Source organism: Schistocerca americana, chromosome 5, assembly GCF_021461395.2.
Source record: "Schistocerca americana isolate TAMUIC-IGC-003095 chromosome 5, iqSchAmer2.1, whole genome shotgun sequence".
Lineage (NCBI taxonomy): Eukaryota > Metazoa > Arthropoda > Insecta > Orthoptera > Acrididae > Schistocerca > Schistocerca americana.
In genome coordinates, this window is record NC_060123.1 from 236,014,077 (window position 1) to 236,034,752 (window position 20,676).

General features: G+C 40.2%; 1 protein-coding gene across 1 annotated transcript in view; it reads right to left on the bottom strand.

Moving 5' to 3' along the window:
- Positions 1-20,676, bottom strand: part of LOC124616287 (neural-cadherin-like) — a 476,208-nt gene that overhangs the window by 177,057 nt on the left and 278,475 nt on the right. Inside the window, exons 17-21 of the mRNA XM_047144590.1 lie at positions 14,387-14,592; positions 14,165-14,307; positions 13,718-13,978; positions 12,390-12,740; positions 8,769-8,882 (exon numbers count right to left, since the gene is read on the bottom strand). Of these exons, the coding sequence (XP_047000546.1) occupies positions 8,769-8,882; positions 12,390-12,740; positions 13,718-13,978; positions 14,165-14,307; positions 14,387-14,592 (1,075 nt within the window). The remainder of the gene's footprint in view (positions 1-8,768; positions 8,883-12,389; positions 12,741-13,717; positions 13,979-14,164; positions 14,308-14,386; positions 14,593-20,676) is intronic.

The window sequence follows — 20,676 nt, forward strand, 5'->3', positions numbered from 1 at the left end:
GAGAAGAGAGGATATACTGAAGGGCAAGTTCCCATCTCCGGAGTTCGGATAGGTTGGTGTTGGTGGGAAGTATCCAGATAACCCGGACGGTGTAACACTGTGCCAAGATGTGCTGGCTGTGCACCAAGGCATGTTTAGCCACAGGGTGATCCTCATTACCAACAAACACTGTCTGCCTGTGTCCATTCATGCGAATGGACAGTTTGTTGCTGGTCATTCCCACATAGAATGCATCACAGTGTAGGCAGGTCAGTTGGTAAATCACGTGGGTGCTTTCACACGTGGCTCTGCCTCTGATCATGTACACCTTCCGGGTTACAGGACTGGAGTAGGTGGTGGTGGGAGGGTGCATGGGACAGGTTTTGCATCGGGGGCGGTTACAAGGATAGGAGCCAGAGGGTAGGGAAGGTGGTTTGGGGATTTCATAGGGATGAACTAACAGGTCACGAAGGTTAGGTGGACAGCGGAAAGACACTCTTGGCGGAGTGGGGAGGATTTCATGAAGGATGGATCTCATTTCAGGGCAGGATTTGAGGAAGTCGTATCCCTGCTGGAGAGCCACATTCAGAGTCTGGTCCAGTCCCGGAAAGTATCCTGTCACAAGTGGGGCACTTTTGTGGTTCTTCTGTGGGGGATTCTGGGTATGAGGGGACGAGGAAGTGGCTCTGGTTATTTGCTTCTGTACCAGGTCGGGAGGGTAGTTGCGGGATGCGAAAGCTGTTTTCAGGTTGTTGGTGTAATGATTCAGGGATTCCGGACTGGAGCACATTCGTTTGCCACGAAGACCTAGGCTGTAGGGAAGGGACCGTTTGATGTGGAATGGGTGGCAGCTGTCATAATGGAGGTACTGTTGCTTGTTGGTGGGTTTGATGTGGACGGACGTGTGTAGTTGGCCATTGGACAGGTGGAGGTCAACGTCAAGGAAAGTGGCATGGGATTTGGAGTAGGACCAGGTGAAACTGATGGAACCAAAGGAGTTGAGGTTGGAGAGGAAATTCAAGAGTTCTTCTTCACTGTGAGTCCAGATCATGAAGATGTCATCAATAAATCTGTACCAAACTTTGGGTTGGCAGACTTGGGTAACCAAGAAGGCTTCCTCTAAGCGACCCATGAATAGGTTGGCGTACGAGGGGGCCATCCTGGTGCCCATGGCTGTTCCCTTTAATTGTTGGTATGTCTGGCCCTCAAAAGTGAAGAAGTTGTGGGTCACGATGAAGCTGGCTAAGGTGATGAGGAAAGAGGTTTTAGGTAGGGTGGCAGGTGATCGGTGTGAAAGGAAATGCTCCATCGCAGCGAGGCCCTGGACGTGCGGGATATTTGTGTATAAGGACGTGGCATCAATGGTTACAAGGATGGTTTCCGGGGGTAACAGATTGGGCAAGGATTCCAGGCGTTCAAGGAAGTGGTTGGTGTCCTTGATGAAGGATGGGAGACTGCATGTAATGGGTTGAAGGTGTTGATCTATGTAGGCAGAGATACGTTCTGTGGGGGCTTGGTAACCAGCTACAATGGGGCGGCCGGGATGATTGGGTTTGTGGATTTTAGGAAGAAGGTAGAAGGTAGGGGTGCGGGGTGTCGGTGGGGTCAGGAGGTTGATGGAGTCAGGTGAAAGGTTTTGCAGGGGGCCTAAGGTTCTGAGGATTCCTTGAAGCTCCGCCTGGACATCGGGAATGGGGTTACCTTGGCAAACTTTGTATGTGGTGTTGTCTGAAAGCTGACGCAGTCCCTCAGCCACATACTCCCGACGATCAAGTACCACGGTCGTGGAACCCTTGTCCGCCGGAAGAATGACGATGGATCGGTCAGCCTTCAGATCACGGATAGCCTGGGCTTCAGCAGTGGTGATGTTGGGTGTAGGATTAAGGTTTTTTAAGAAGGATTGAGATGCAAGGCTGGAAGTCAGAAATTCCTGGAAGGTTTGGAGAGGGTGATTTTGAGGAAGAGGAGGTGGGTCCCGCTGTGACGGAGGTCGGAACTGTTCCAGGCAGGGTTCAATTTGGATGGTGTCTTGAGGAGTCGGATCATTAGGAGTAGGATTAGGATCATTTTTCTTCGTGACAAAGTGATACTTCCAACAGAGAGTACGAGTGTAGGACAGTAAATCTTTGACGAGGGCTGTTTGGTTGAATCTGGGAGTGGGGCTGAAGGTGAGGCCTTTGGATAGGACAGAGGTTTCGGATTGGGAGAGAGGTTTGGAGGAAAGGTTAACTACTGAATTAGGGTGTTGTGGTTCCAGATTGTGTTGATCGGAATTTTGAGGTTTTGGAGGGAGTGGAGCTGGAAGTGGGAGATTGAGTAGATGGGAGAGACTGGGTTTGTGTGCAATGAGAGGAGGTTGAGGTTTGCTGGAAAGGTTGTGAAGGGTGAGTGAGTTGCCTTTCCGGAGGTGGGAAACCAGGAGATTGGATAGTTTTTTGAGGTGGAGGGTGGCATGCTGTTCTAATTTACGGTTGGCCTGTAGGAGGATGCTCTGAACAGCCGGTGTGGATGTGGGAGAGGAAAGATTAAGGACTTTTATTAAGGATAGGAGTTGACGGGTGTGTTCATTGGCTGAGTTGATGTGTAGGTGAAGGATTAGGTGGGTGAGGGCAATGGATTGTTCAGTTTGGAACTGGTATAGGGACTGATGGAAGGAAGGGTTGCAGCCAGAGATGGGAACTTTGAGTGTGAGGCCTTTGGGGGTAATGCCAAATGTCAGACAAGCCTGAGAAAATAAAATATGCGAGCGTAATCTGGCTAGGGCGAAGGCATGTTTGCGGATGGAATGTAAATAAAACTTAATGGGGTCATTGTGGGGGTGTTGTGAGGGTGACATGGTATTAGAAGGTGGAAAGTAACATGAGGTGAGGTGAAATGAAAATGAAAATAAAAATATATGGGGAGAGATAAAGGTGAACCGGAAAGAAACTGGAGATCTGGAATGAAAAAAGGCGAAAAGGTGTTGGTTACAGCTGGGCTATGTTGGACTTGGGTTGGTAGACAACGATGTGCATAAAGGTTAGGTGGTTGTGTTGCCGCCAAAACACGTTAAAGGACGGAGAAATTCGGGAAAATTTCGAAAAAACTGCGTGTAGTATATTAAAAGGAGTGGTATTGTGGTGGCAGATTATGAAAATGAGGCTAACAATTGTCTGACGAAGAAATAATGGCGTTAAAACCTGTGGGAAGCGGCTAAAAATGATCAGTGATGTGGGAAAAACGGAAATGGAAATAAAGCGAAAGTTATTAGAACTGGCCGAAATGGTTGTTTAAAAGGTGAAAGGAGCTGTTTGTGAACTAGAAACGGTGGATATAATAGCGGCGGTAGTGCTGAAAGCGGCAAAAAAATATTTTTTTTGGTTATGGTTTGGAAGTGGGTTACGTATTATATATATATATATATATATATATATATATATATATATATATATATATATATATATATATATATATATATACCTTTATATATATTTTATATATTTTTTATATATATAAATTTTTCCCACGTGGAATGTTTCCTTCCATATATATATATATATATATACACGTAACCCACTTCCAAACCATAACCAAAAAAAAAATATTTTTTTTGCCACTTTCAGCACTACCGCCGCTATTATATCCACCGTTTCTAGTTCACAAACAGCTCCTTTCACCTTTTAAACAACCATTTCGGCCAGTTCTAATAACTTTCGCTTTATTTCCATTTCCGTTTTTCCCACATCACTGTTCATTTTTAGCCGCTTCCCACAGGTTTTAACGCCATTATTTCTTCGTCAGACAATTGTTAGCCTCATTTTCATAATCTGCCACCACAATACCACTCCTTTTAATATACTACACGCAGTTTTTTCGAAATTTTCCCGAATTTCTCCGTCCTTTAACGTGTTTTGGCGGCAACACAACCACCTAACCTTTATGCACATCGTTGTCTACCAACCCAAGTCCAACATAGCCCAGCTGTAACCAACACCTTTTCGCCTTTTTTCATTCCAGATCTCCAGTTTCTTTCCGGTTCACCTTTATCTCTCCCCATATATTTTTATTTTCATTTTCATTTCACCTCACCTCATGTTACTTTCCACCTTCTAATACCATGTCACCCTCACAACACCCCCACAATGACCCCATTAAGTTTTATTTACATTCCATCCGCAAACATGCCTTCGCCCTAGCCAGATTACGCTCGCATATTTTATTTTCTCAGGCTTGTCTGACATTTGGCATTACCCCCAAAGGCCTCACACTCAAAGTTCCCATCTCTGGCTGCAACCCTCCCTTCCATCAGTCCCTATACCAGTTCCAAACTGAACAATCCATTGCCCTCACCCACCTAATCCTTCACCTACACATCAACTCAGCCAATGAACACACCCGTCAACTCCTATCCTTAATAAAAGTCCTTAATCTTTCCTCTCCCACATCCACACCGGCTGTTCAGAGCATCCTCCTACAGGCCAACCGTAAATTAGAACAGCATGCCACCCTCCACCTCAAAAAACTATCCAATCTCCTGGTTTCCCACCTCCGGAAAGGCAACTCACTCACCCTTCACAACCTTTCCAGCAAACCTCAACCTCCTCTCATTGCACACAAACCCAGTCTCTCCCAATCTACTCAATCTCCCACTTCCAGCTCCACTCCCTCCAAAACCTCAAAATTCCGATCAACACAATCTGGAACCACAACACCCTAATTCAGTAGTTAACCTTTCCTCCAAACCTCTCTCCCAATCCGAAACCTCTGTCCTATCCAAAGGCCTCACCTTCAGCCCCACTCCCAGATTCAACCAAACAGCCCTCGTCAAAGATTTACTGTCCTACACTCGTACTCTCTGTTGGAAGTATCACTTTGTCACGAAGAAAAATGATCCTAATCCTACTCCTAATGATCCGACTCCTCAAGACACCATCCAAATTGAACCCTGCCTGGAACAGTTCCGACCTCCGTCACAGCGGGACCCACCTCCTCTTCCTCAAAATCACCCTCTCCAAACCTTCCAGGAATTTCTGACTTCCAGCCTTGCATCTCAATCCTTCTTAAAAAACCTTAATCCTACACCCAACATCACCACTGCTGAAGCCCAGGCTATCCGTGATCTGAAGGCTGACCGATCCATCGTCATTCTTCCGGCGGACAAGGGTTCCACGACCGTGGTACTTGATCGTCGGGAGTATGTGGCTGAGGGACTGCGTCAGCTTTCAGACAACACCACATACAAAGTTTGCCAAGGTAACCCCATTCCCGATGTCCAGGCGGAGCTTCAAGGAATCCTCAGAACCTTAGGCCCCCTGCAAAACCTTTCACCTGACTCCATCAACCTCCTGACCCCACCGACACCCCGCACCCCTACCTTCTACCTTCTTCCTAAAATCCACAAACCCAATCATCCCGGCCGCCCCATTGTAGCTGGTTACCAAGCCCCCACAGAACGTATCTCTGCCTACGTAGATCAACACCTTCAACCCATTACATGCAGTCTCCCATCCTTCATCAAGGACACCAACCACTTCCTTGAACGCCTGGAATCCTTGCCCAATCTGTTACCCCCGGAAACCATCCTTGTAACCATTGATGCCACGTCCTTATACACAAATATCCCGCACGTCCAGGGCCTCGCTGCGATGGAGCATTTCCTTTCACACCGATCACCTGCCACCCTACCTAAAACCTCTTTCCTCATCACCTTAGCCAGCTTCATCGTGACCCACAACTTCTTCACTTTTGAGGGCCAGACATACCAACAATTAAAGGGAACAGCCATGGGCACCAGGATGGCCCCCTCGTACGCCAACCTATTCATGGGTCGCTTAGAGGAAGCCTTCTTGGTTACCCAAGTCTGCCAACCCAAAGTTTGGTACAGATTTATTGATGACATCTTCATGATCTGGACTCACAGTGAAGAAGAACTCTTGAATTTCCTCTCCAACCTCAACTCCTTTGGTTCCATCAGTTTCACCTGGTCCTACTCCAAATCCCATGCCACTTTCCTTGACGTTGACCTCCACCTGTCCAATGGCCAACTACACACGTCCGTCCACATCAAACCCACCAACAAGCAACAGTACCTCCATTATGACAGCTGCCACCCATTCCACATCAAACGGTCCCTTCCCTACAGCCTAGGTCTTCGTGGCAAACGAATCTGCTCCAGTCCGGAATCCCTGAATCATTACACCAACAACCTGAAAACAGCTTTCGCATCCCGCAACTACCCTCCCGACCTGGTACAGAAGCAAATAACCAGAGCCACTTCCTCGTCCCCTCATACCCAGAATCCCCCACAGAAGAACCACAAAAGTGCCCCACTTGTGACAGGATACTTTCCGGGACTGGACCAGACTCTGAATGTGGCTCTCCAGCAGGGATACGACTTCCTCAAATCCTGCCCTGAAATGAGATCCATCCTTCATGAAATCCTCCCCACTCCGCCAAGAGTGTCTTTCCGCCGTCCACCTAACCCTCGTAACCTGTTAGTTCATCCCTATGAAATCCCCAAACCACCTTCCCTACCCTCTGGCTCCTATCCTTGTAACCGCCCCCGATGCAAAACCTGTCCCATGCACCCTCCCACCACCACCTACTCCAGTCCTGTAACCCGGAAGGTGTACACGATCAGAGGCAGAGCCACGTGTGAAAGCACCCACGTGATTTACCAACTGACCTGCCTACACTGTGATGCATTCTATGTGGGAATGACCAGCAACAAACTGTCCATTCGCATGAATGGACACAGGCAGACAGTGTTTGTTGGTAATGAGGATCACCCTGTGGCTAAACATGCCTTGGTGCACAGCCAGCACATCTTGGCACAGTGTTACACCGTCCGGATTATCTGGATACTTCCCACCAACACCAACCTATCCGAACTCCGGAGATGGGAACTTGCCCTTCAGTATATCCTCTCTTCTCGTCATCCGCCAGGCCTCAATCTCCGCTAATTTCAAGTTGCCGCCACTCATACCTCACCTGTCGTTCAACAACTTCTTTGCCTCTACACTTCTGCCTCGACTGACATCTCTGCCCAAACTCTTTGTCTTTAAATATGTCTGCTTGTGTCTGTATGTGTTGATGGATATGTGCGTGTGTACGAGTGTATACCTGTCCTTTTTTCCCCCTAAGGTAAGTCTTTCCGCTCCTGGGATTGGAATGACTCCTTACCCTCTCCCTTAAAACCCACTTCCTTTCGTCTTCCCCTCTCCTTCCTTCTTTCCTGATGAGGCAACAGTTTGTTGCGAAAGCTTGAATTTTGTGTGTATGTTTGTGTTTGTTTGTGTGTCTGTCGACCTGCCAGCACTTTCATTTGGTAAGTCACATCATCTTTGTTTTTAGATTATATATATATATATATATATATATATATATAATCTGTTCTTGGGAGAAGTTTCTTTGCCTCTGCTAGCCAAAAAATAATGGAGATTTGTGGATGGAACAGTGTGTAAAATATAGGAAAGGGAACCACTCACCTATTGTGGACTGATGTGTGGAGCATATGAATACGTAATAGAAAACAGCATTCACAGTAGCTTTGGAGTTCTTGCTCTTTTCCTAGTAAAAGTACACACATTAACACACTTTCATACATACAACTACAAAAACAGTCTTTTTGCCCACAGAAAGACTGATTATTGATTATCACTTATTGAAAGCAGTCCCCTTGGTTGACAGAGGTGGGAAGGTGGTACTACTCTTTCCTCATGCAGATATGGTACTGTCTTCTCCCACAAGTGTCTACCTCCTTCCCCCCTTCATCCCACTCCCTCCTCTCCCTCTTCTTATATCTGTTCTATCCTCTACCCTCTATACTCCTTTTGTTGTGTTGTGCAGCAGCCGAGTGATATGGCAAAATACTTGCCTCTTTCTCACTAACATCTCCTTGTGTCCTTCCCTAACTCTCCCCATCTCTATCAACCCCTTTCAGTAAGTAATTGTCAATAATCAGTTTCACTGTAGCCACAGGACTGTGCTGTGTGTACTTTCACTAGGAAAAAAAGCAAGGGCTCAAAAGCTAATGCGAACACTGGTTGTTGTTGTGTGTTTTTGTGCTCCACACATCAGTCTTCTGTAGGTGAGTGGTTGTCTTTCCCTTATTTTGTGTACTGATATGACACTGAGAATGTAAAACAATTTATGAGTTTAATGTTCTCTCTTACGATATTTAACATTTTTCCTGTTATTGTATGGCTTTTACTTTTGACAAGTGAAATAATTTTCTGACTGAATTAATAAACATTAGGTGATAATTATCTTCAAAGTTTTCATCTTTAGAGGAACAAATGCAAAGTTTGTATTCCCCTATAGTAACTATGAGTTAGTTGCAGATTGGCTCCGAGAACATTTGTATTAAATACTTTTAGGTTAGCTTATTGACAATTAATAACTAGGTACAACAATATTGCCCTTCAAGTTTGTATTTGATATGGCACAATAACGAATAGTTTATATGAAATTTGACTTTAATTCTCCATATCTTAAACTTAATAATGACTTAATTCAAAACAAAAGCATAGAGTAGTAGTAAGTAGCCAAGGTTGATCGACTTCTGCAAATTACCTTGAACTTTCTCTGAGGTACCTCTGTAGACTATAAGACACCAAGGCAATAAACATTAATAGTAGCTGAGACATGGAAAGTACTCACCAGCCACCTGAAAACTACTAACAGTTTCATTACATTTTCTTGACATCATTGTTACCATATACTACATAGGCTTTCATTTGACAAATGCACAAATACATAATAAATGAATAGGTTCTATGATCATATACAGAAATTTATTGTGGAGTTACCTTCGCTGTGTGCCATTGCCCATCATCCACAGTGACTGCACTTAGCCAGATATCCCTTTCTTCTGTCCGCAGACTATTAAGGTTATATCGGAAGTGAAGTCGACTGTCTTTTATCTATAAAGGTAATAACATTTAATTAAATATTATGATTTTGCAAAAAATAAATTTAAATAAGGTAAATAATATCAAGACTCTTTTTTTATGTCTCTGATTAGATTCGGTTTTGTGGCTACAACTATTCCTCTGACACCTATCATTTTAGGTGCAATTTATTTATTAAAATGTTGCAGTATATCAGTGAAGGTGATACAGTCCCTTAGTTATTGCTTCTTTCAATCAAATTCATAAATTCTTTAGGCTATATTTGAATTATTTACATCTTTGATCCCATGTCTTCTTTTTAATTTAATTTATTTATTTTTTGAGCCGCAGTACAGTTATTTGCTGGGAGATATCTTAAAATGCTTCAAATGTTCAATTTCATAAAAATGAACACACACCGTAAATCGTGAAATCCAATGATGATGTACTATAATTTACGAAACTTTTAATTTTTCTCCTTGGACTACTTGCACATCTATACAATATGTTTCCTATTATTTTCTGAGAAATTTGTCCCTATAAACTAAATCTGCTTCTGTCCTGTTGCTCCCATATAGTGCTTCCAATTCAAATTTCTGCTGCTAGATAGGGACAACCTTTATTGCTTAAACTGACCACCCATCTTGTTGCAATAAACAGAATATTGCAAGTAAAGTAGAAACTCAGGTGTAAACAAACCCTTTAATGTTCATATAACAATAAAGTATAGACTGACTAATGACCTGAGAAGTTGAGTCCCATAGTGCTCAGAGCAAAAGTATAGACTATAAATTACAATGTCCTGCATTAGATGTGATTCAGAATTTTAGGAAGTTGAAAAATTGCTTTGAGAAAGACATCATCTCATAAAACAGAGAAACTATGCCTTTTGTTTCCTATTTTTTCTTTTTTCCATTTTTATTTGGTTCCTATTCCTTTCCATAGCACTGGTATAACTTTCCAAGTTCTTAATCTCATGGTGCAACTTTTTAGGATGAGTTCTCAATGTTTTACCAATATAGTTCTGCACTATTTTTAAGTTATCACACGTAGTTTCCTTTCACAATTACTATAATATTCCACACTACTACAGTAATGTATAGGTGTCTGCAAAAATCCAAAGTTTTCCTACCATTCATTAAAGACATTACTGACCTAATAGGAAAGATGTTGATGAAATGGAATATTGCTGTAATCTACAAACCTACCTGGAAGATATAAAAACACCTTAAGTCGATCAAGGATCCCTGCAAATCACTAAAAAAAAGCAGGAGTTTACAGGATACTGTGTAGTTTTGGAGGTATCCAAGTTGGTACTACTAAATGTAGGGTCAAAAAATGACCAGATCAACACTACAGAAACGGCAGAAGGGTAGAAACACACAGATCAGTTGTGGAACATGCTTTGCAGCCATATCACCACTGGATTCCATTTGATAAGACTCAGGTACTGGCAGCCACAAGTGGATACTATGAGAGGCTATACAGAGATGCAATGGAAATAATTATACACCCCAATAATTATATTGAAAGTAGGAGGTTGTGAAATTAAATGGTGTGTATTGTGGGAGATATGTTCCACACTATTTTGTTACTTGTGAGCTCAGCTTGCACTGTACTCTGGCAGAGATGGGACTAGATCTGCAGGGTGAAATAATGGACACGCAAATGTTCTCACAGTTCCTTTATCGGAACAGGACACATCTACATATAACATACAGCATGCAACAGGATTACAAAGGGCTGTCTGTACTTGGCTTAGAGAGGACAGATGCCAAACTGTGAACAGTTTACAGTGGGTGACACGCAGTGGGTGCTTGCAGTTTGAGGTTTGGACACCGTTTATCACACATGACCGTATCAGCAAGGTACTAAGCACTCTATAACTTGCGAACACGCTTGTGGTGTTCTACGTAATTTAGACTAATATGTCAGATCACAGTTATGAGCAGAATGGACACATGAAATGTTATTGTGACAACAAAACACTATTATGCACTTGTAATATGAAAGGAGGTGGACAAAGTGACCCCAGATGAATTTTCTCTAAGCATAATCACATGCTACACAAATAATACAATTAAATACCCACGCTACAGAGGTGAGGAAAATGGTGTGCTACCCACGAGGTGCAGGTAACACTGTAATGTACATCACAAGGCTGTAGACATTAAAACAAGGGATTCCATTATGCAAAAGCATTAAGCTGTGAAAATGAAGCTGTTTGACAGTTGCAAAATGTGATGAGTATAAAGAGCAAATGGCACACTTTGTCATTAGCTCTCGATGAGGCTTGCAGGTGCCAGCTATTACAGCTCAACCAGAATGTGCAGTACTAATTCTTTGGTGTTGTCTTCACTTCACTCATATCTCTCTGGAGCACTGTTACAGCACTCCATCAAATGTTATCTCATTTAAACAGAGGCGCAAGTTGCTCAGTGTCCATGAGGGGAATTCCTGTCAGGAAGTACTTTTCTGTTGTTTCTCTTTCTGGGGAAAACCTCAAGCTGCAGCAAGGATGTGTGCGAGAGAGAGAGAGAGAGAGAGAGAGAGAGAGAGACTGACTGACTCCAACTCTTGGTCTGCTTTTGCTCACTGTCCTATCAGGCACTGTGCAATGTGTCATGTGCTGTTGACATCTGTTGAAGCAGGTGGATGATGGGACACACACACACTGTAGTGGATCACCACAGTTTCGATTCAGAAGAAGTAGTGTGCCATTCTTCCATGATGGAGTGATAGCGATAGCAGACAATAGCCACTGACAGCAGCTAATTATGCTCAAGTTATAGTGAGACTAGGTGTCCATCGGATCTTCAAAAAAGTTAGTCTCCTTGAAGGTGTCCTCTGCAGACAGGGATAAAACATGTTGGGTTTCAACAAGAAATTAATCCAACTATAATAGTCTAGAATATTTAATAAATGTGGAAGGAAACTATTTGAAAACTTGAAAATTGAACAGAACTATATTCATAAAACATCAAGAACTTTTTCTTTTTTTGGGCCTTGTCCTGCAACCACCCATGGTCAGTCATGTTATTACAGATTTGGCAGTGTTAGATGCCCTTCCTGCCGCCAATAAAACATTGAGAACTATGGTCCCAAAAAGTTGCAACATGACAACATGACTCAGTATCAGAAATGGGCTACAATATATGAGAGTCAGAAGTTGGCAAGTTATACCAATGCTGTGGAAAGGAACAGAAACCAGAGATATACAAAGAAAAATGGGAAACAGATGGAATAATTTTGCTCTGTTTTTATCAAATGCTGTCTCTCTCTTTTCAGTGTTTTCACTGTCCTTTTCCCTCTATGTCTGTATAACCTACATTTTCTAAGATACTGAATCTGTTGTTGTGTTTAATGTAATATGCTTTCCAAGGTAAAACCTCATAGTCTTCATTTCTGACTTGCTCCTGTCATACACAATATTATATTTGCTCTTATGGACTGTATCACCTTGGAAAACTGATAACTGTTTAATGCAACCGAAAAAGGCGGGTAAACTATGTTAAAATGTTGATAAGCAATAACACAAACCTCAAGGATACCATACTCCCGATTGTGCTGATCACTAACTCTGAATAGTTCACCACGTTCCTCTCTAGTGCGAAACCGTAACTGCACCTGTGTGGTGAAACGGTCAGGCTCAAAAGAGAGAGCATATTTCACATAACTCTGAGTTCTGAAAGTTGCAGGTATAGTTGGAACAGTACAACTAGGTCCTGTCCATCCTGGTTCACATTTGCAGCGGGCTTGTGAAAAGCTACCCACACAAGAACCATGTTCCCAGCAACGAGTAGTTGCATCTTGTGCTTCACATAGCGCTTCTGTTTGAGGACAGCCTGCGACACTGTTCCGAAAGAGTCCTGGGTGTGCTAGATCATACAGCTGAAACACACATCTTACTTCAAAAAGCAGTCAAGCCAAAGGCTTATTAGTTTTAATGATAACATGCCACTAAAAGTATGCATAGAAATATAGTGCTAGTTTTAAAGGATTAGAGAAAGATAACAGTAACAAATACTAATTAATGATTAAAGTATTCTCAATTTGGAAACCTGGAAAGTATCAATTGTCCTTCAACTTACACAATCTTTTTCCTATCTGCTATCAACTGAGACACATTATGATCTTCTGTGATCATTGTTTCTGGCAGCATCAGCTTTGTGATATGATATGCGTTACAAACAGGTCATGATATTTGTCACTGAGGTATGAATCCTTACTCTGACGGAAACATCAGTCTCACTCAAAAACTGATATTTTAATTATATATAACTATAATAATTGACTTCAATCACCTCTGCTATCTTGTAGCTTAAAAATCAATTTTAAAACAAAATATTTTTGCTATATGCTGTTTTTGATTAATGTTGATTTCCTGACAACTGCATACATTTCATGACCAGTTTTGACAAGAATGGTATAAACATGATTTGGCACATTACTGCAAAACAATGGAAACTTATACAAAAACAGTAAAAAATGGAGCCCAAAACTTTATACTTTATGATCTGAATTCCATACTGATTGGTATATATTTCAAGGGAGAAAATTGCTGTGCTTCATATTTAGAGTTTTTGAAGGACATTTATCAGACTGAAACTGTTTTAACAATGAGGTACTTATTACTTGGGTAGTATAACAAATGCAGAAACTATGTTTCAATTTCTTTATGTGAAAATATACATAAAGAAGAAATGCTGATAGCAATAAAGGCCATACAAAAAAAGGTAGTTTAAAAATCAGTTGGAAATAATATATATCACAAGAAGGATGAAACTTATCTTAGCACTTAAACTGAAATTAACAGAATTAATGGTTAACTGTAAAGTGGAAGTATTACTGATAAAAGAAGATTTTACCTTACTGTTGTGAAACACATTTTTGATACATCCATCGAAACCCTTGCCTGATGGTAATGTTGTCCATTCATATAGTTCTGCTTCAAAATTTTGCACATACCAACCACCAATCTGTAAAGGAGCGTTGACATTTAGGTACTCATTGAATTGTGGCACTGTTCCATGTGCTTGGCAGCTAGAATCATCAAATTCTGGTGGTGTCCCATCCTCCAGCTCTACTACATCAGCTGATTTGCAGTAATCCACCACCAAACGTACAGTCTGCAATAGTAACAGTTTTAAATTTTAAAAACTACATGTAATTATTCCAGCTGTGAAGTGTAGTTGTTATACAGAGACATAGTGTGATTTCATAGCAGAAAATTTTATTAAGTTCAACATAACTCTTCAATACTACTGGTACTACTCAGAAATACATACAAAAGCACACAAAGTGGAAGGTCATACCTCTGTATCCCAGAAAATATCAATATTATGCCATTCTCCATCATCTAATGTCTTTTTTGTTTTAACTCTCAACTCCAATGTTCCTGAACCAAAATTAATGAACAGCTTTGGCATTCCACCTTCAAGCTCCAGTGAAATAAAATCTGAAATAATTTGAGTTGCAGCATTACAGACCAAAAAAATTCACAAGAAATTTGCGACATTTCTCTTATTAGAATTTACCTGACACTAAAACTTCATTAGTCTCAGGAGGCACTATTGGTCCGTTATACAACAGCATCCCATCTTTTTTCTTAGTAATAAATTCAAGACTCAGATGGGAATTGTCACACATTTCAAGTGGAGGATACCATGCCCAACCATTCCCCCTGAAACTACGTGAAGTCTGCTGACATCTTGGTCCATTGTAACCACTGGGACAAGAGCAACTGTGGACAAAAAAGCAAATACAGGTTCTTTTCTACGCATTTGAAAAAAGTTTTTCTTGTATGTATGTGCTGTTCAACCTTCTCCTTGGCTGAAATGTCTGATTGTTTTCTATGAAATATGTGTAAAGACTAAGGCATTAATGCAAATTTCTTACCACACCATTGGAGGTTAAAGATTAGTTATTGCAAATGTACAGAATGTTGATGATGAAGGTGGAGGGGCAGCAAGATAAACAAAGTTATTTGTAGCAAAAAAATCTATTCAACTACAGAAAGTTATTGGCCATTGGTGCTGAATCCCATTCATTGCAGTAATGCCATTGGTTCAACATTCATATAACATGTTGTCCCTATAAGGAAGGAAGAGAGGGAGGGCGGGTGGCGGGAGGGGGGGGGGGGGGGGGGGAGAGAGAGAGAATGCCGTCTATTTTTGATGAGGGCCTTACTGGTAAAAGCTTGATTTCTGACAGTCTTTTTGTTGTGCCTATCGGCAACTCTGCATCTCCACTATATGGTGAGTGGCAACTTCCCTTTCCATAATATTGTTACATTCAGTCCTGGATTTTCCATTTTGGTGAGTATATGCTACATATAAAACACATAAAATAAGGGAAAGGCAACACCCTACCTGGAGTGTACTCAGATTGAGGTGTTTAGAGGAACACATACCTATTGAAAGGTTTGTAAATTCATCCCTAACTAGAGCAACAAAGCATAAGATATAATTTAAGGCTTCAGCACAAGCCGCACCCGATTGCCGTCTGAATGTGTAAGATTTTTTTACTTTTTGTAAGAACTTCACGTATTTTTTACAGTCTCAACTAACAGTTCTAAGTGACTGTGACCGACAAGTGAAATGAAGGAGTAATGTTGAGAAGATCACCATTTACTGAATAAAATACAATAAAAATTTCAATAATTTCAACAAGATATTAAGAAGCATTAATTTGTTGCCATTGGCAGCTAATAATCGGCAAAAGAGTTCAATGCATAAGTCTGCTTCAAATTTTTGATGAAAATATTGTCACAAGTGAGTTGAAAAAAATATTTTAAGCTTGCGAATAAACAATTTTCATCCAGAAGGTATAAGTTATTGCTGGAATATCAAACACCCAGCAAATGCTGATGTGCTTGCATTGAAATTAGAAAGCAAGTTCAGCATAGTTTGTGGCACATAAAAAATTACTGTGTGGTTGGCAAGGAAGATAACTGATATGATCACTGCCAGCAGACAACACATTGTTGCTTGTCACACAGCCATCGACTCCGAGACTACAGGCGCAGCATCATTCCCAATTTAGTGGCATTTGCATCAGCAGTCACCTACAGCTAAGAAGATATTGACATCATGATGGCAATTCAATGGCAGTTTGCAGCTGACCCATACCTAACTTTGTAAAAATAACCACTGAGCAGTATAAATTTTTTTTACTTCAAATCTTAATTGTTGCATGTAAATTACTGTACATAGTGGTAATATATTGAGGCTTGATTTTATTGTTAACTACCAAGTGGTTAGCTATTATATCAAAGGGTAAGTTTATGCTGGAATTAACATGCAAGATGATTGCTGAGGCAGAGAAAGTTGATGTAAAAACATTATTTGTGAAATGAATGGATGAAAATAAAAAATGAATGGACAAGGTTGAGAATATTAGTAATAAGATTGAGGAAACCATTAATAACAAACTGGAACATATAAATAATGAGGTTGAGGATACCACTGGCAGTAAGCTAGACCAAAATAAGTGAACATTGGAGGACATTATTACTAAGAAAATAGAAGAGAATATTACAACCAAATGTATGTCAAGTTTCACATAAAAGGACAATAGAATAACAGAATTAAGTTAACGTATTAATGGAAAATCTACCATCAAAGGAACATACAGTAGTTTGTCATGAGTTTAAGGATTTCAGAGATGTGAATCAAAATTTTAAATCAGTACACACCAAAATTTCAAATGCAAATGAGAGAGTAGAATCGTTAGAGCTAGAAAGGGTTTTAAGCCTGGAATCTGCCTTCACTAGTATGAAAGACAGATTTAAAACATTTGTTGAACAGAAACTACAAGACACAGTTGGATCAACCAGTAGTAAGACTTCTTCTCTGGATATTACCCTAAACCTTCAACAGGAATTTTGAAAGATACAGGTTGTGTTGGAAGAAACTAAAAATGCTCTAGAGAGTAGACAAACTAGTGCTAATATTCGAGTTTCTGAAGAATTTTATCAGGAACTGGATTTTGTCTACACCAAATCTCAAGAAAGTAGGCTTATGAGTGGAGAAAGTAACATGTATTGGGTTTAAGCCTTATGGTAATTATCATGTGTATGCTAATGAATACGAAAAAGGAGCTATACATTATGGACATATATGACTTAAGGGAGTGAGACAGGGTTGTAGCCCATCCCTGATGTTATTCTATCTGTATACTGAGCAAGCAGTAAAGGAAACAAAAGAAAAATTTGGAGTAGGAATTAAAATCCATGGAGAAGAAATAAAAACTTTGAGGTTCGCCAATGGCTTTGTAATTCTGTCAGAGACAGGAAAGGACCTGGAAGAGCAGCTGAACGGAATAGACAGTGTCTTGAAAGGAGGATATAAGAAGAACATCAACAAAAGAAAAATGAGGATAATGGAATGTAGTCAAATTAAATTGGGTGATGCCGTGGGAATTAGATTAGGAAATGAGACGCTTAAAGTAATAAATGAGTTTTGCTATTTGGGGAGCAAAATAACTGATGATGGTCAAAGTAGAGAGGATATAAAACGAAGACTGGCAATGGCAAGGAAAGCGTTTCTGAAGAAGAGAAATTTGTTAACATTGAGTATAGATTTAACTGTCAGGAAGTCATTTCTGAAATGATTTGTATGGAGTGTGTATGGAGTGTAGCCATGTATGGAAGTGAAACGTGGACGATAAATAGTCTAGAAAGGAGAGAGTAGAAGCTTTCGAAATGTGGTGCTACAGAAGAATGCTGAAGATTAGATGGGTAGATCACATAACTAATGAGGAGGTATTGAATAGAATCTACATCTACATCTACATTTATACTCCGCAAGCCACCCAAAGGTGTGTGGCGGAGGGCATTTTACGTGCCACTGTCATTACCTCCCTTTCCTGTTCCAGTTGCGTATGGTTCGCGGGAAGAACGACTGTCTGAAAGCCTCTGTGCGCACTCTAATCTCTCTAATTTTACATTCGTGATCTCCTCGGGAGGTATAAGTAGGGGGAAGCAATATATTTGATACCTCATCCAGAAACGCACCCTCTCGAAACCTGGCGAGCAATCTACACCGCGATGCAGAGCGCCTCTCTTGCAGAGTCTGCCACTTGAGTTTATTAAACATCTCCGTAACGCTATCACTGTTACCAAATAACCCTGTGACGAGCTGGAGAGAAGAGAAATTTCTGGCACAACTTGACTAGAAGCAGGGATCAGTTGGTAGGGCATATTCTGAGGCATCAAGGGATCACCAATTTAGTATTCGAGGGCAGCGTGGAGGGTAAAAATCGTAGAGGGAGACCAAGAGATGAATACACTACACAGATTCAGAAGGATGTAGGCTGCAGTAGGTACTGGGAGATGAAGAGGATAGAGTAGCACGGAGAGCTGCATCAAACCAGACTCTGGACTGAAGACCACAACAACAACAACAATGACTTAATATATCACATTACAATGAAAGCAATCAATTATTGACAATATAATGTAAATGATATGAATATAATAGAGGGAAACATTCCACGCGGGAAAAATATATCTCTTTGCCTTTACAAATGTCTGCTTGTGTCTGTGTATGTGCGGATGGATATGTGTGTGTGTGCGAGTGTATACCTGTCCTTTTTTTCCCCTAAGGTAACTCTTTTCGCTCCTGGGATTGGAATGACTCCTTACCCTCTCCCTTAAAACCCACATCCTTTCATCTTTCCCTCTCCTTCCCTCTGTCCTGATGAAGCAACCAGTGGTTGCGAAAGCTTGAATTTTTTGTGTATGTATGTGTTTGTTTGTGTATCTATCGACCTGCCAGTGCTTTCATATGGTAAGTCACATTATTTAGATATATAATGTAAATGGATAGACAAAAAAAATTAATTAATTAATTATGTGAATTAGTGTCTGTTGGAAGTGTGAAGTATGGTGCTAGAGTGTACAGTATAATATCATGCATATTACGATTATTAGAGGCAACTTATTTATTAAAAAGAGGTGTACTGATTAGTGAATGGGTAAAAAGAATTCTTCTAATCGATTTGGTGGTTTGGTTATTTTACAAGGGAACATCATTAATCATTACAGATGTGGTCTTACCTGTACTACCAGTTATGAGACTAGAATAAAAACTTTTATTTATGTTATTCAGTTAATTGAGGTTTCTTATGAAATTATTTACTTACATGTATACCATTGTTCATTTATGGTAGAAAAAGAAAAAGCCTGAATAACTGAGACAATAATAAGCTATCTGTATTCTGCATGGATGTTTACTTGACCTGTAGATAAATCTGTAATATAATGAAAATGCAATGACACTGTCATTTAATATAGATGACTTAGTGTTGGTGAAGAAAGAAGTACTCAAATTTTTTTCCTTGCATGCTCACTTTGTTAGAATCTGTGTGTGTGTGTGTGTGTGTGTGTGTGTGTGTGATATGGTCACTACCTTGTACCTTGTTAGAAGTAAGAGAAATATCAAGAACATAATAAAAGGTTATTTTTGTTATGGAATATAATAAACAAACCATAAACCACTATCAACTGTTATCGAGCAACTGTTAAATGAGTTTACTGCATAATATCATTGGCACAATGTTTAGTCACGTCAAAAATTCTCAGGGGAGATAGCCATGCGTGAAAAAATAGTTGCATGAAAGGTGACACACTAAATACAGGTGAAGGACAAATGAAACATCATTTGTTTGAACAATTTTTTCCAAGAATATAGATTAATTAAGAGCACAAGATAATATTATCTCATAGATACTAAAGACTAATGTCTTTAGTAAAGAATTAAATGTATGAAAATATGAAAAGTGAGGAAAATGAAATTTCGTCCTTCGTAGCTTCCAGTAGATATGCTTTTCCTTTTTTTTAAATTAAGGGTACTTTTTTTAAAAAATTAAGGGAGCTAAATGTGACTGCTCTGAGTATAAGAATAAGAAACAAAAGTGAGGCTTAAGTGTATGAGCCACGTTAGGTAATGCAGAAGCAAATACTAAGCTTTAAGTAAATCATTAGGCATAGGAATTACTGTATAAAATATTATAAGTATATGGATTTGCTTTAATAAATGGAAGCAATTAAAGTACAAAGAATTGTGAGATGTAAGATGAGGAGTACCTAACACAGGTTGTCATCCGCGTGTACAGTCAAGTATTAAATGAAGTAACCTCTTTGAACCACTGTAAGGAGAGAAGTGGGAAATATGCTGGTGGATGCTGTGTGACTGGTTTATAGTATAAGGTGAAGTGTACTCACATTAGGAGAAGGTAGAAATGTAAGATGGATAGAGAGACACATGAGAGAAACTGTGGGTCAGGTACATTTATGAAAGGAATGGCCTGGCCTGTACCACATATCTGAAGGGATTTTATATGGGGGACTTCCACATGATTAAAATAAGGTTGTACGGAATCTACCCAAATAAGTGGATGAGCAGTTCTTTTTATTAAAACTTATTAAGATAGAGGTTTTTCCTAATTATAGTGTGTGAGGATCTTTTATACTTCCATTTATATGAACATTGGAATATTTGAAATTTTGATGTGCACTTATAAGAAAGGATATACAGACAACATATGACTCCTCTGAAAAAGGTAAACATAATAAAAATAGGTATAAGAGAATTGACATGTAAATGAGTTGAATAAGTTAAAGCAAATCAGTCTCTTTATTGAGATAAGAGACTAAGGAAACAAACGATACCCAAATACAGAGCGAAATCTTAAGCATTTTAAGAGAGACGAATGCATACTCATTCTAAAAGGAACCATGACACCTAACACTTATAACAAATGAAATATGTTTTATCAAATATTGTTAAATATGAACTGGTGTAACAGTCACTAATGATATGTA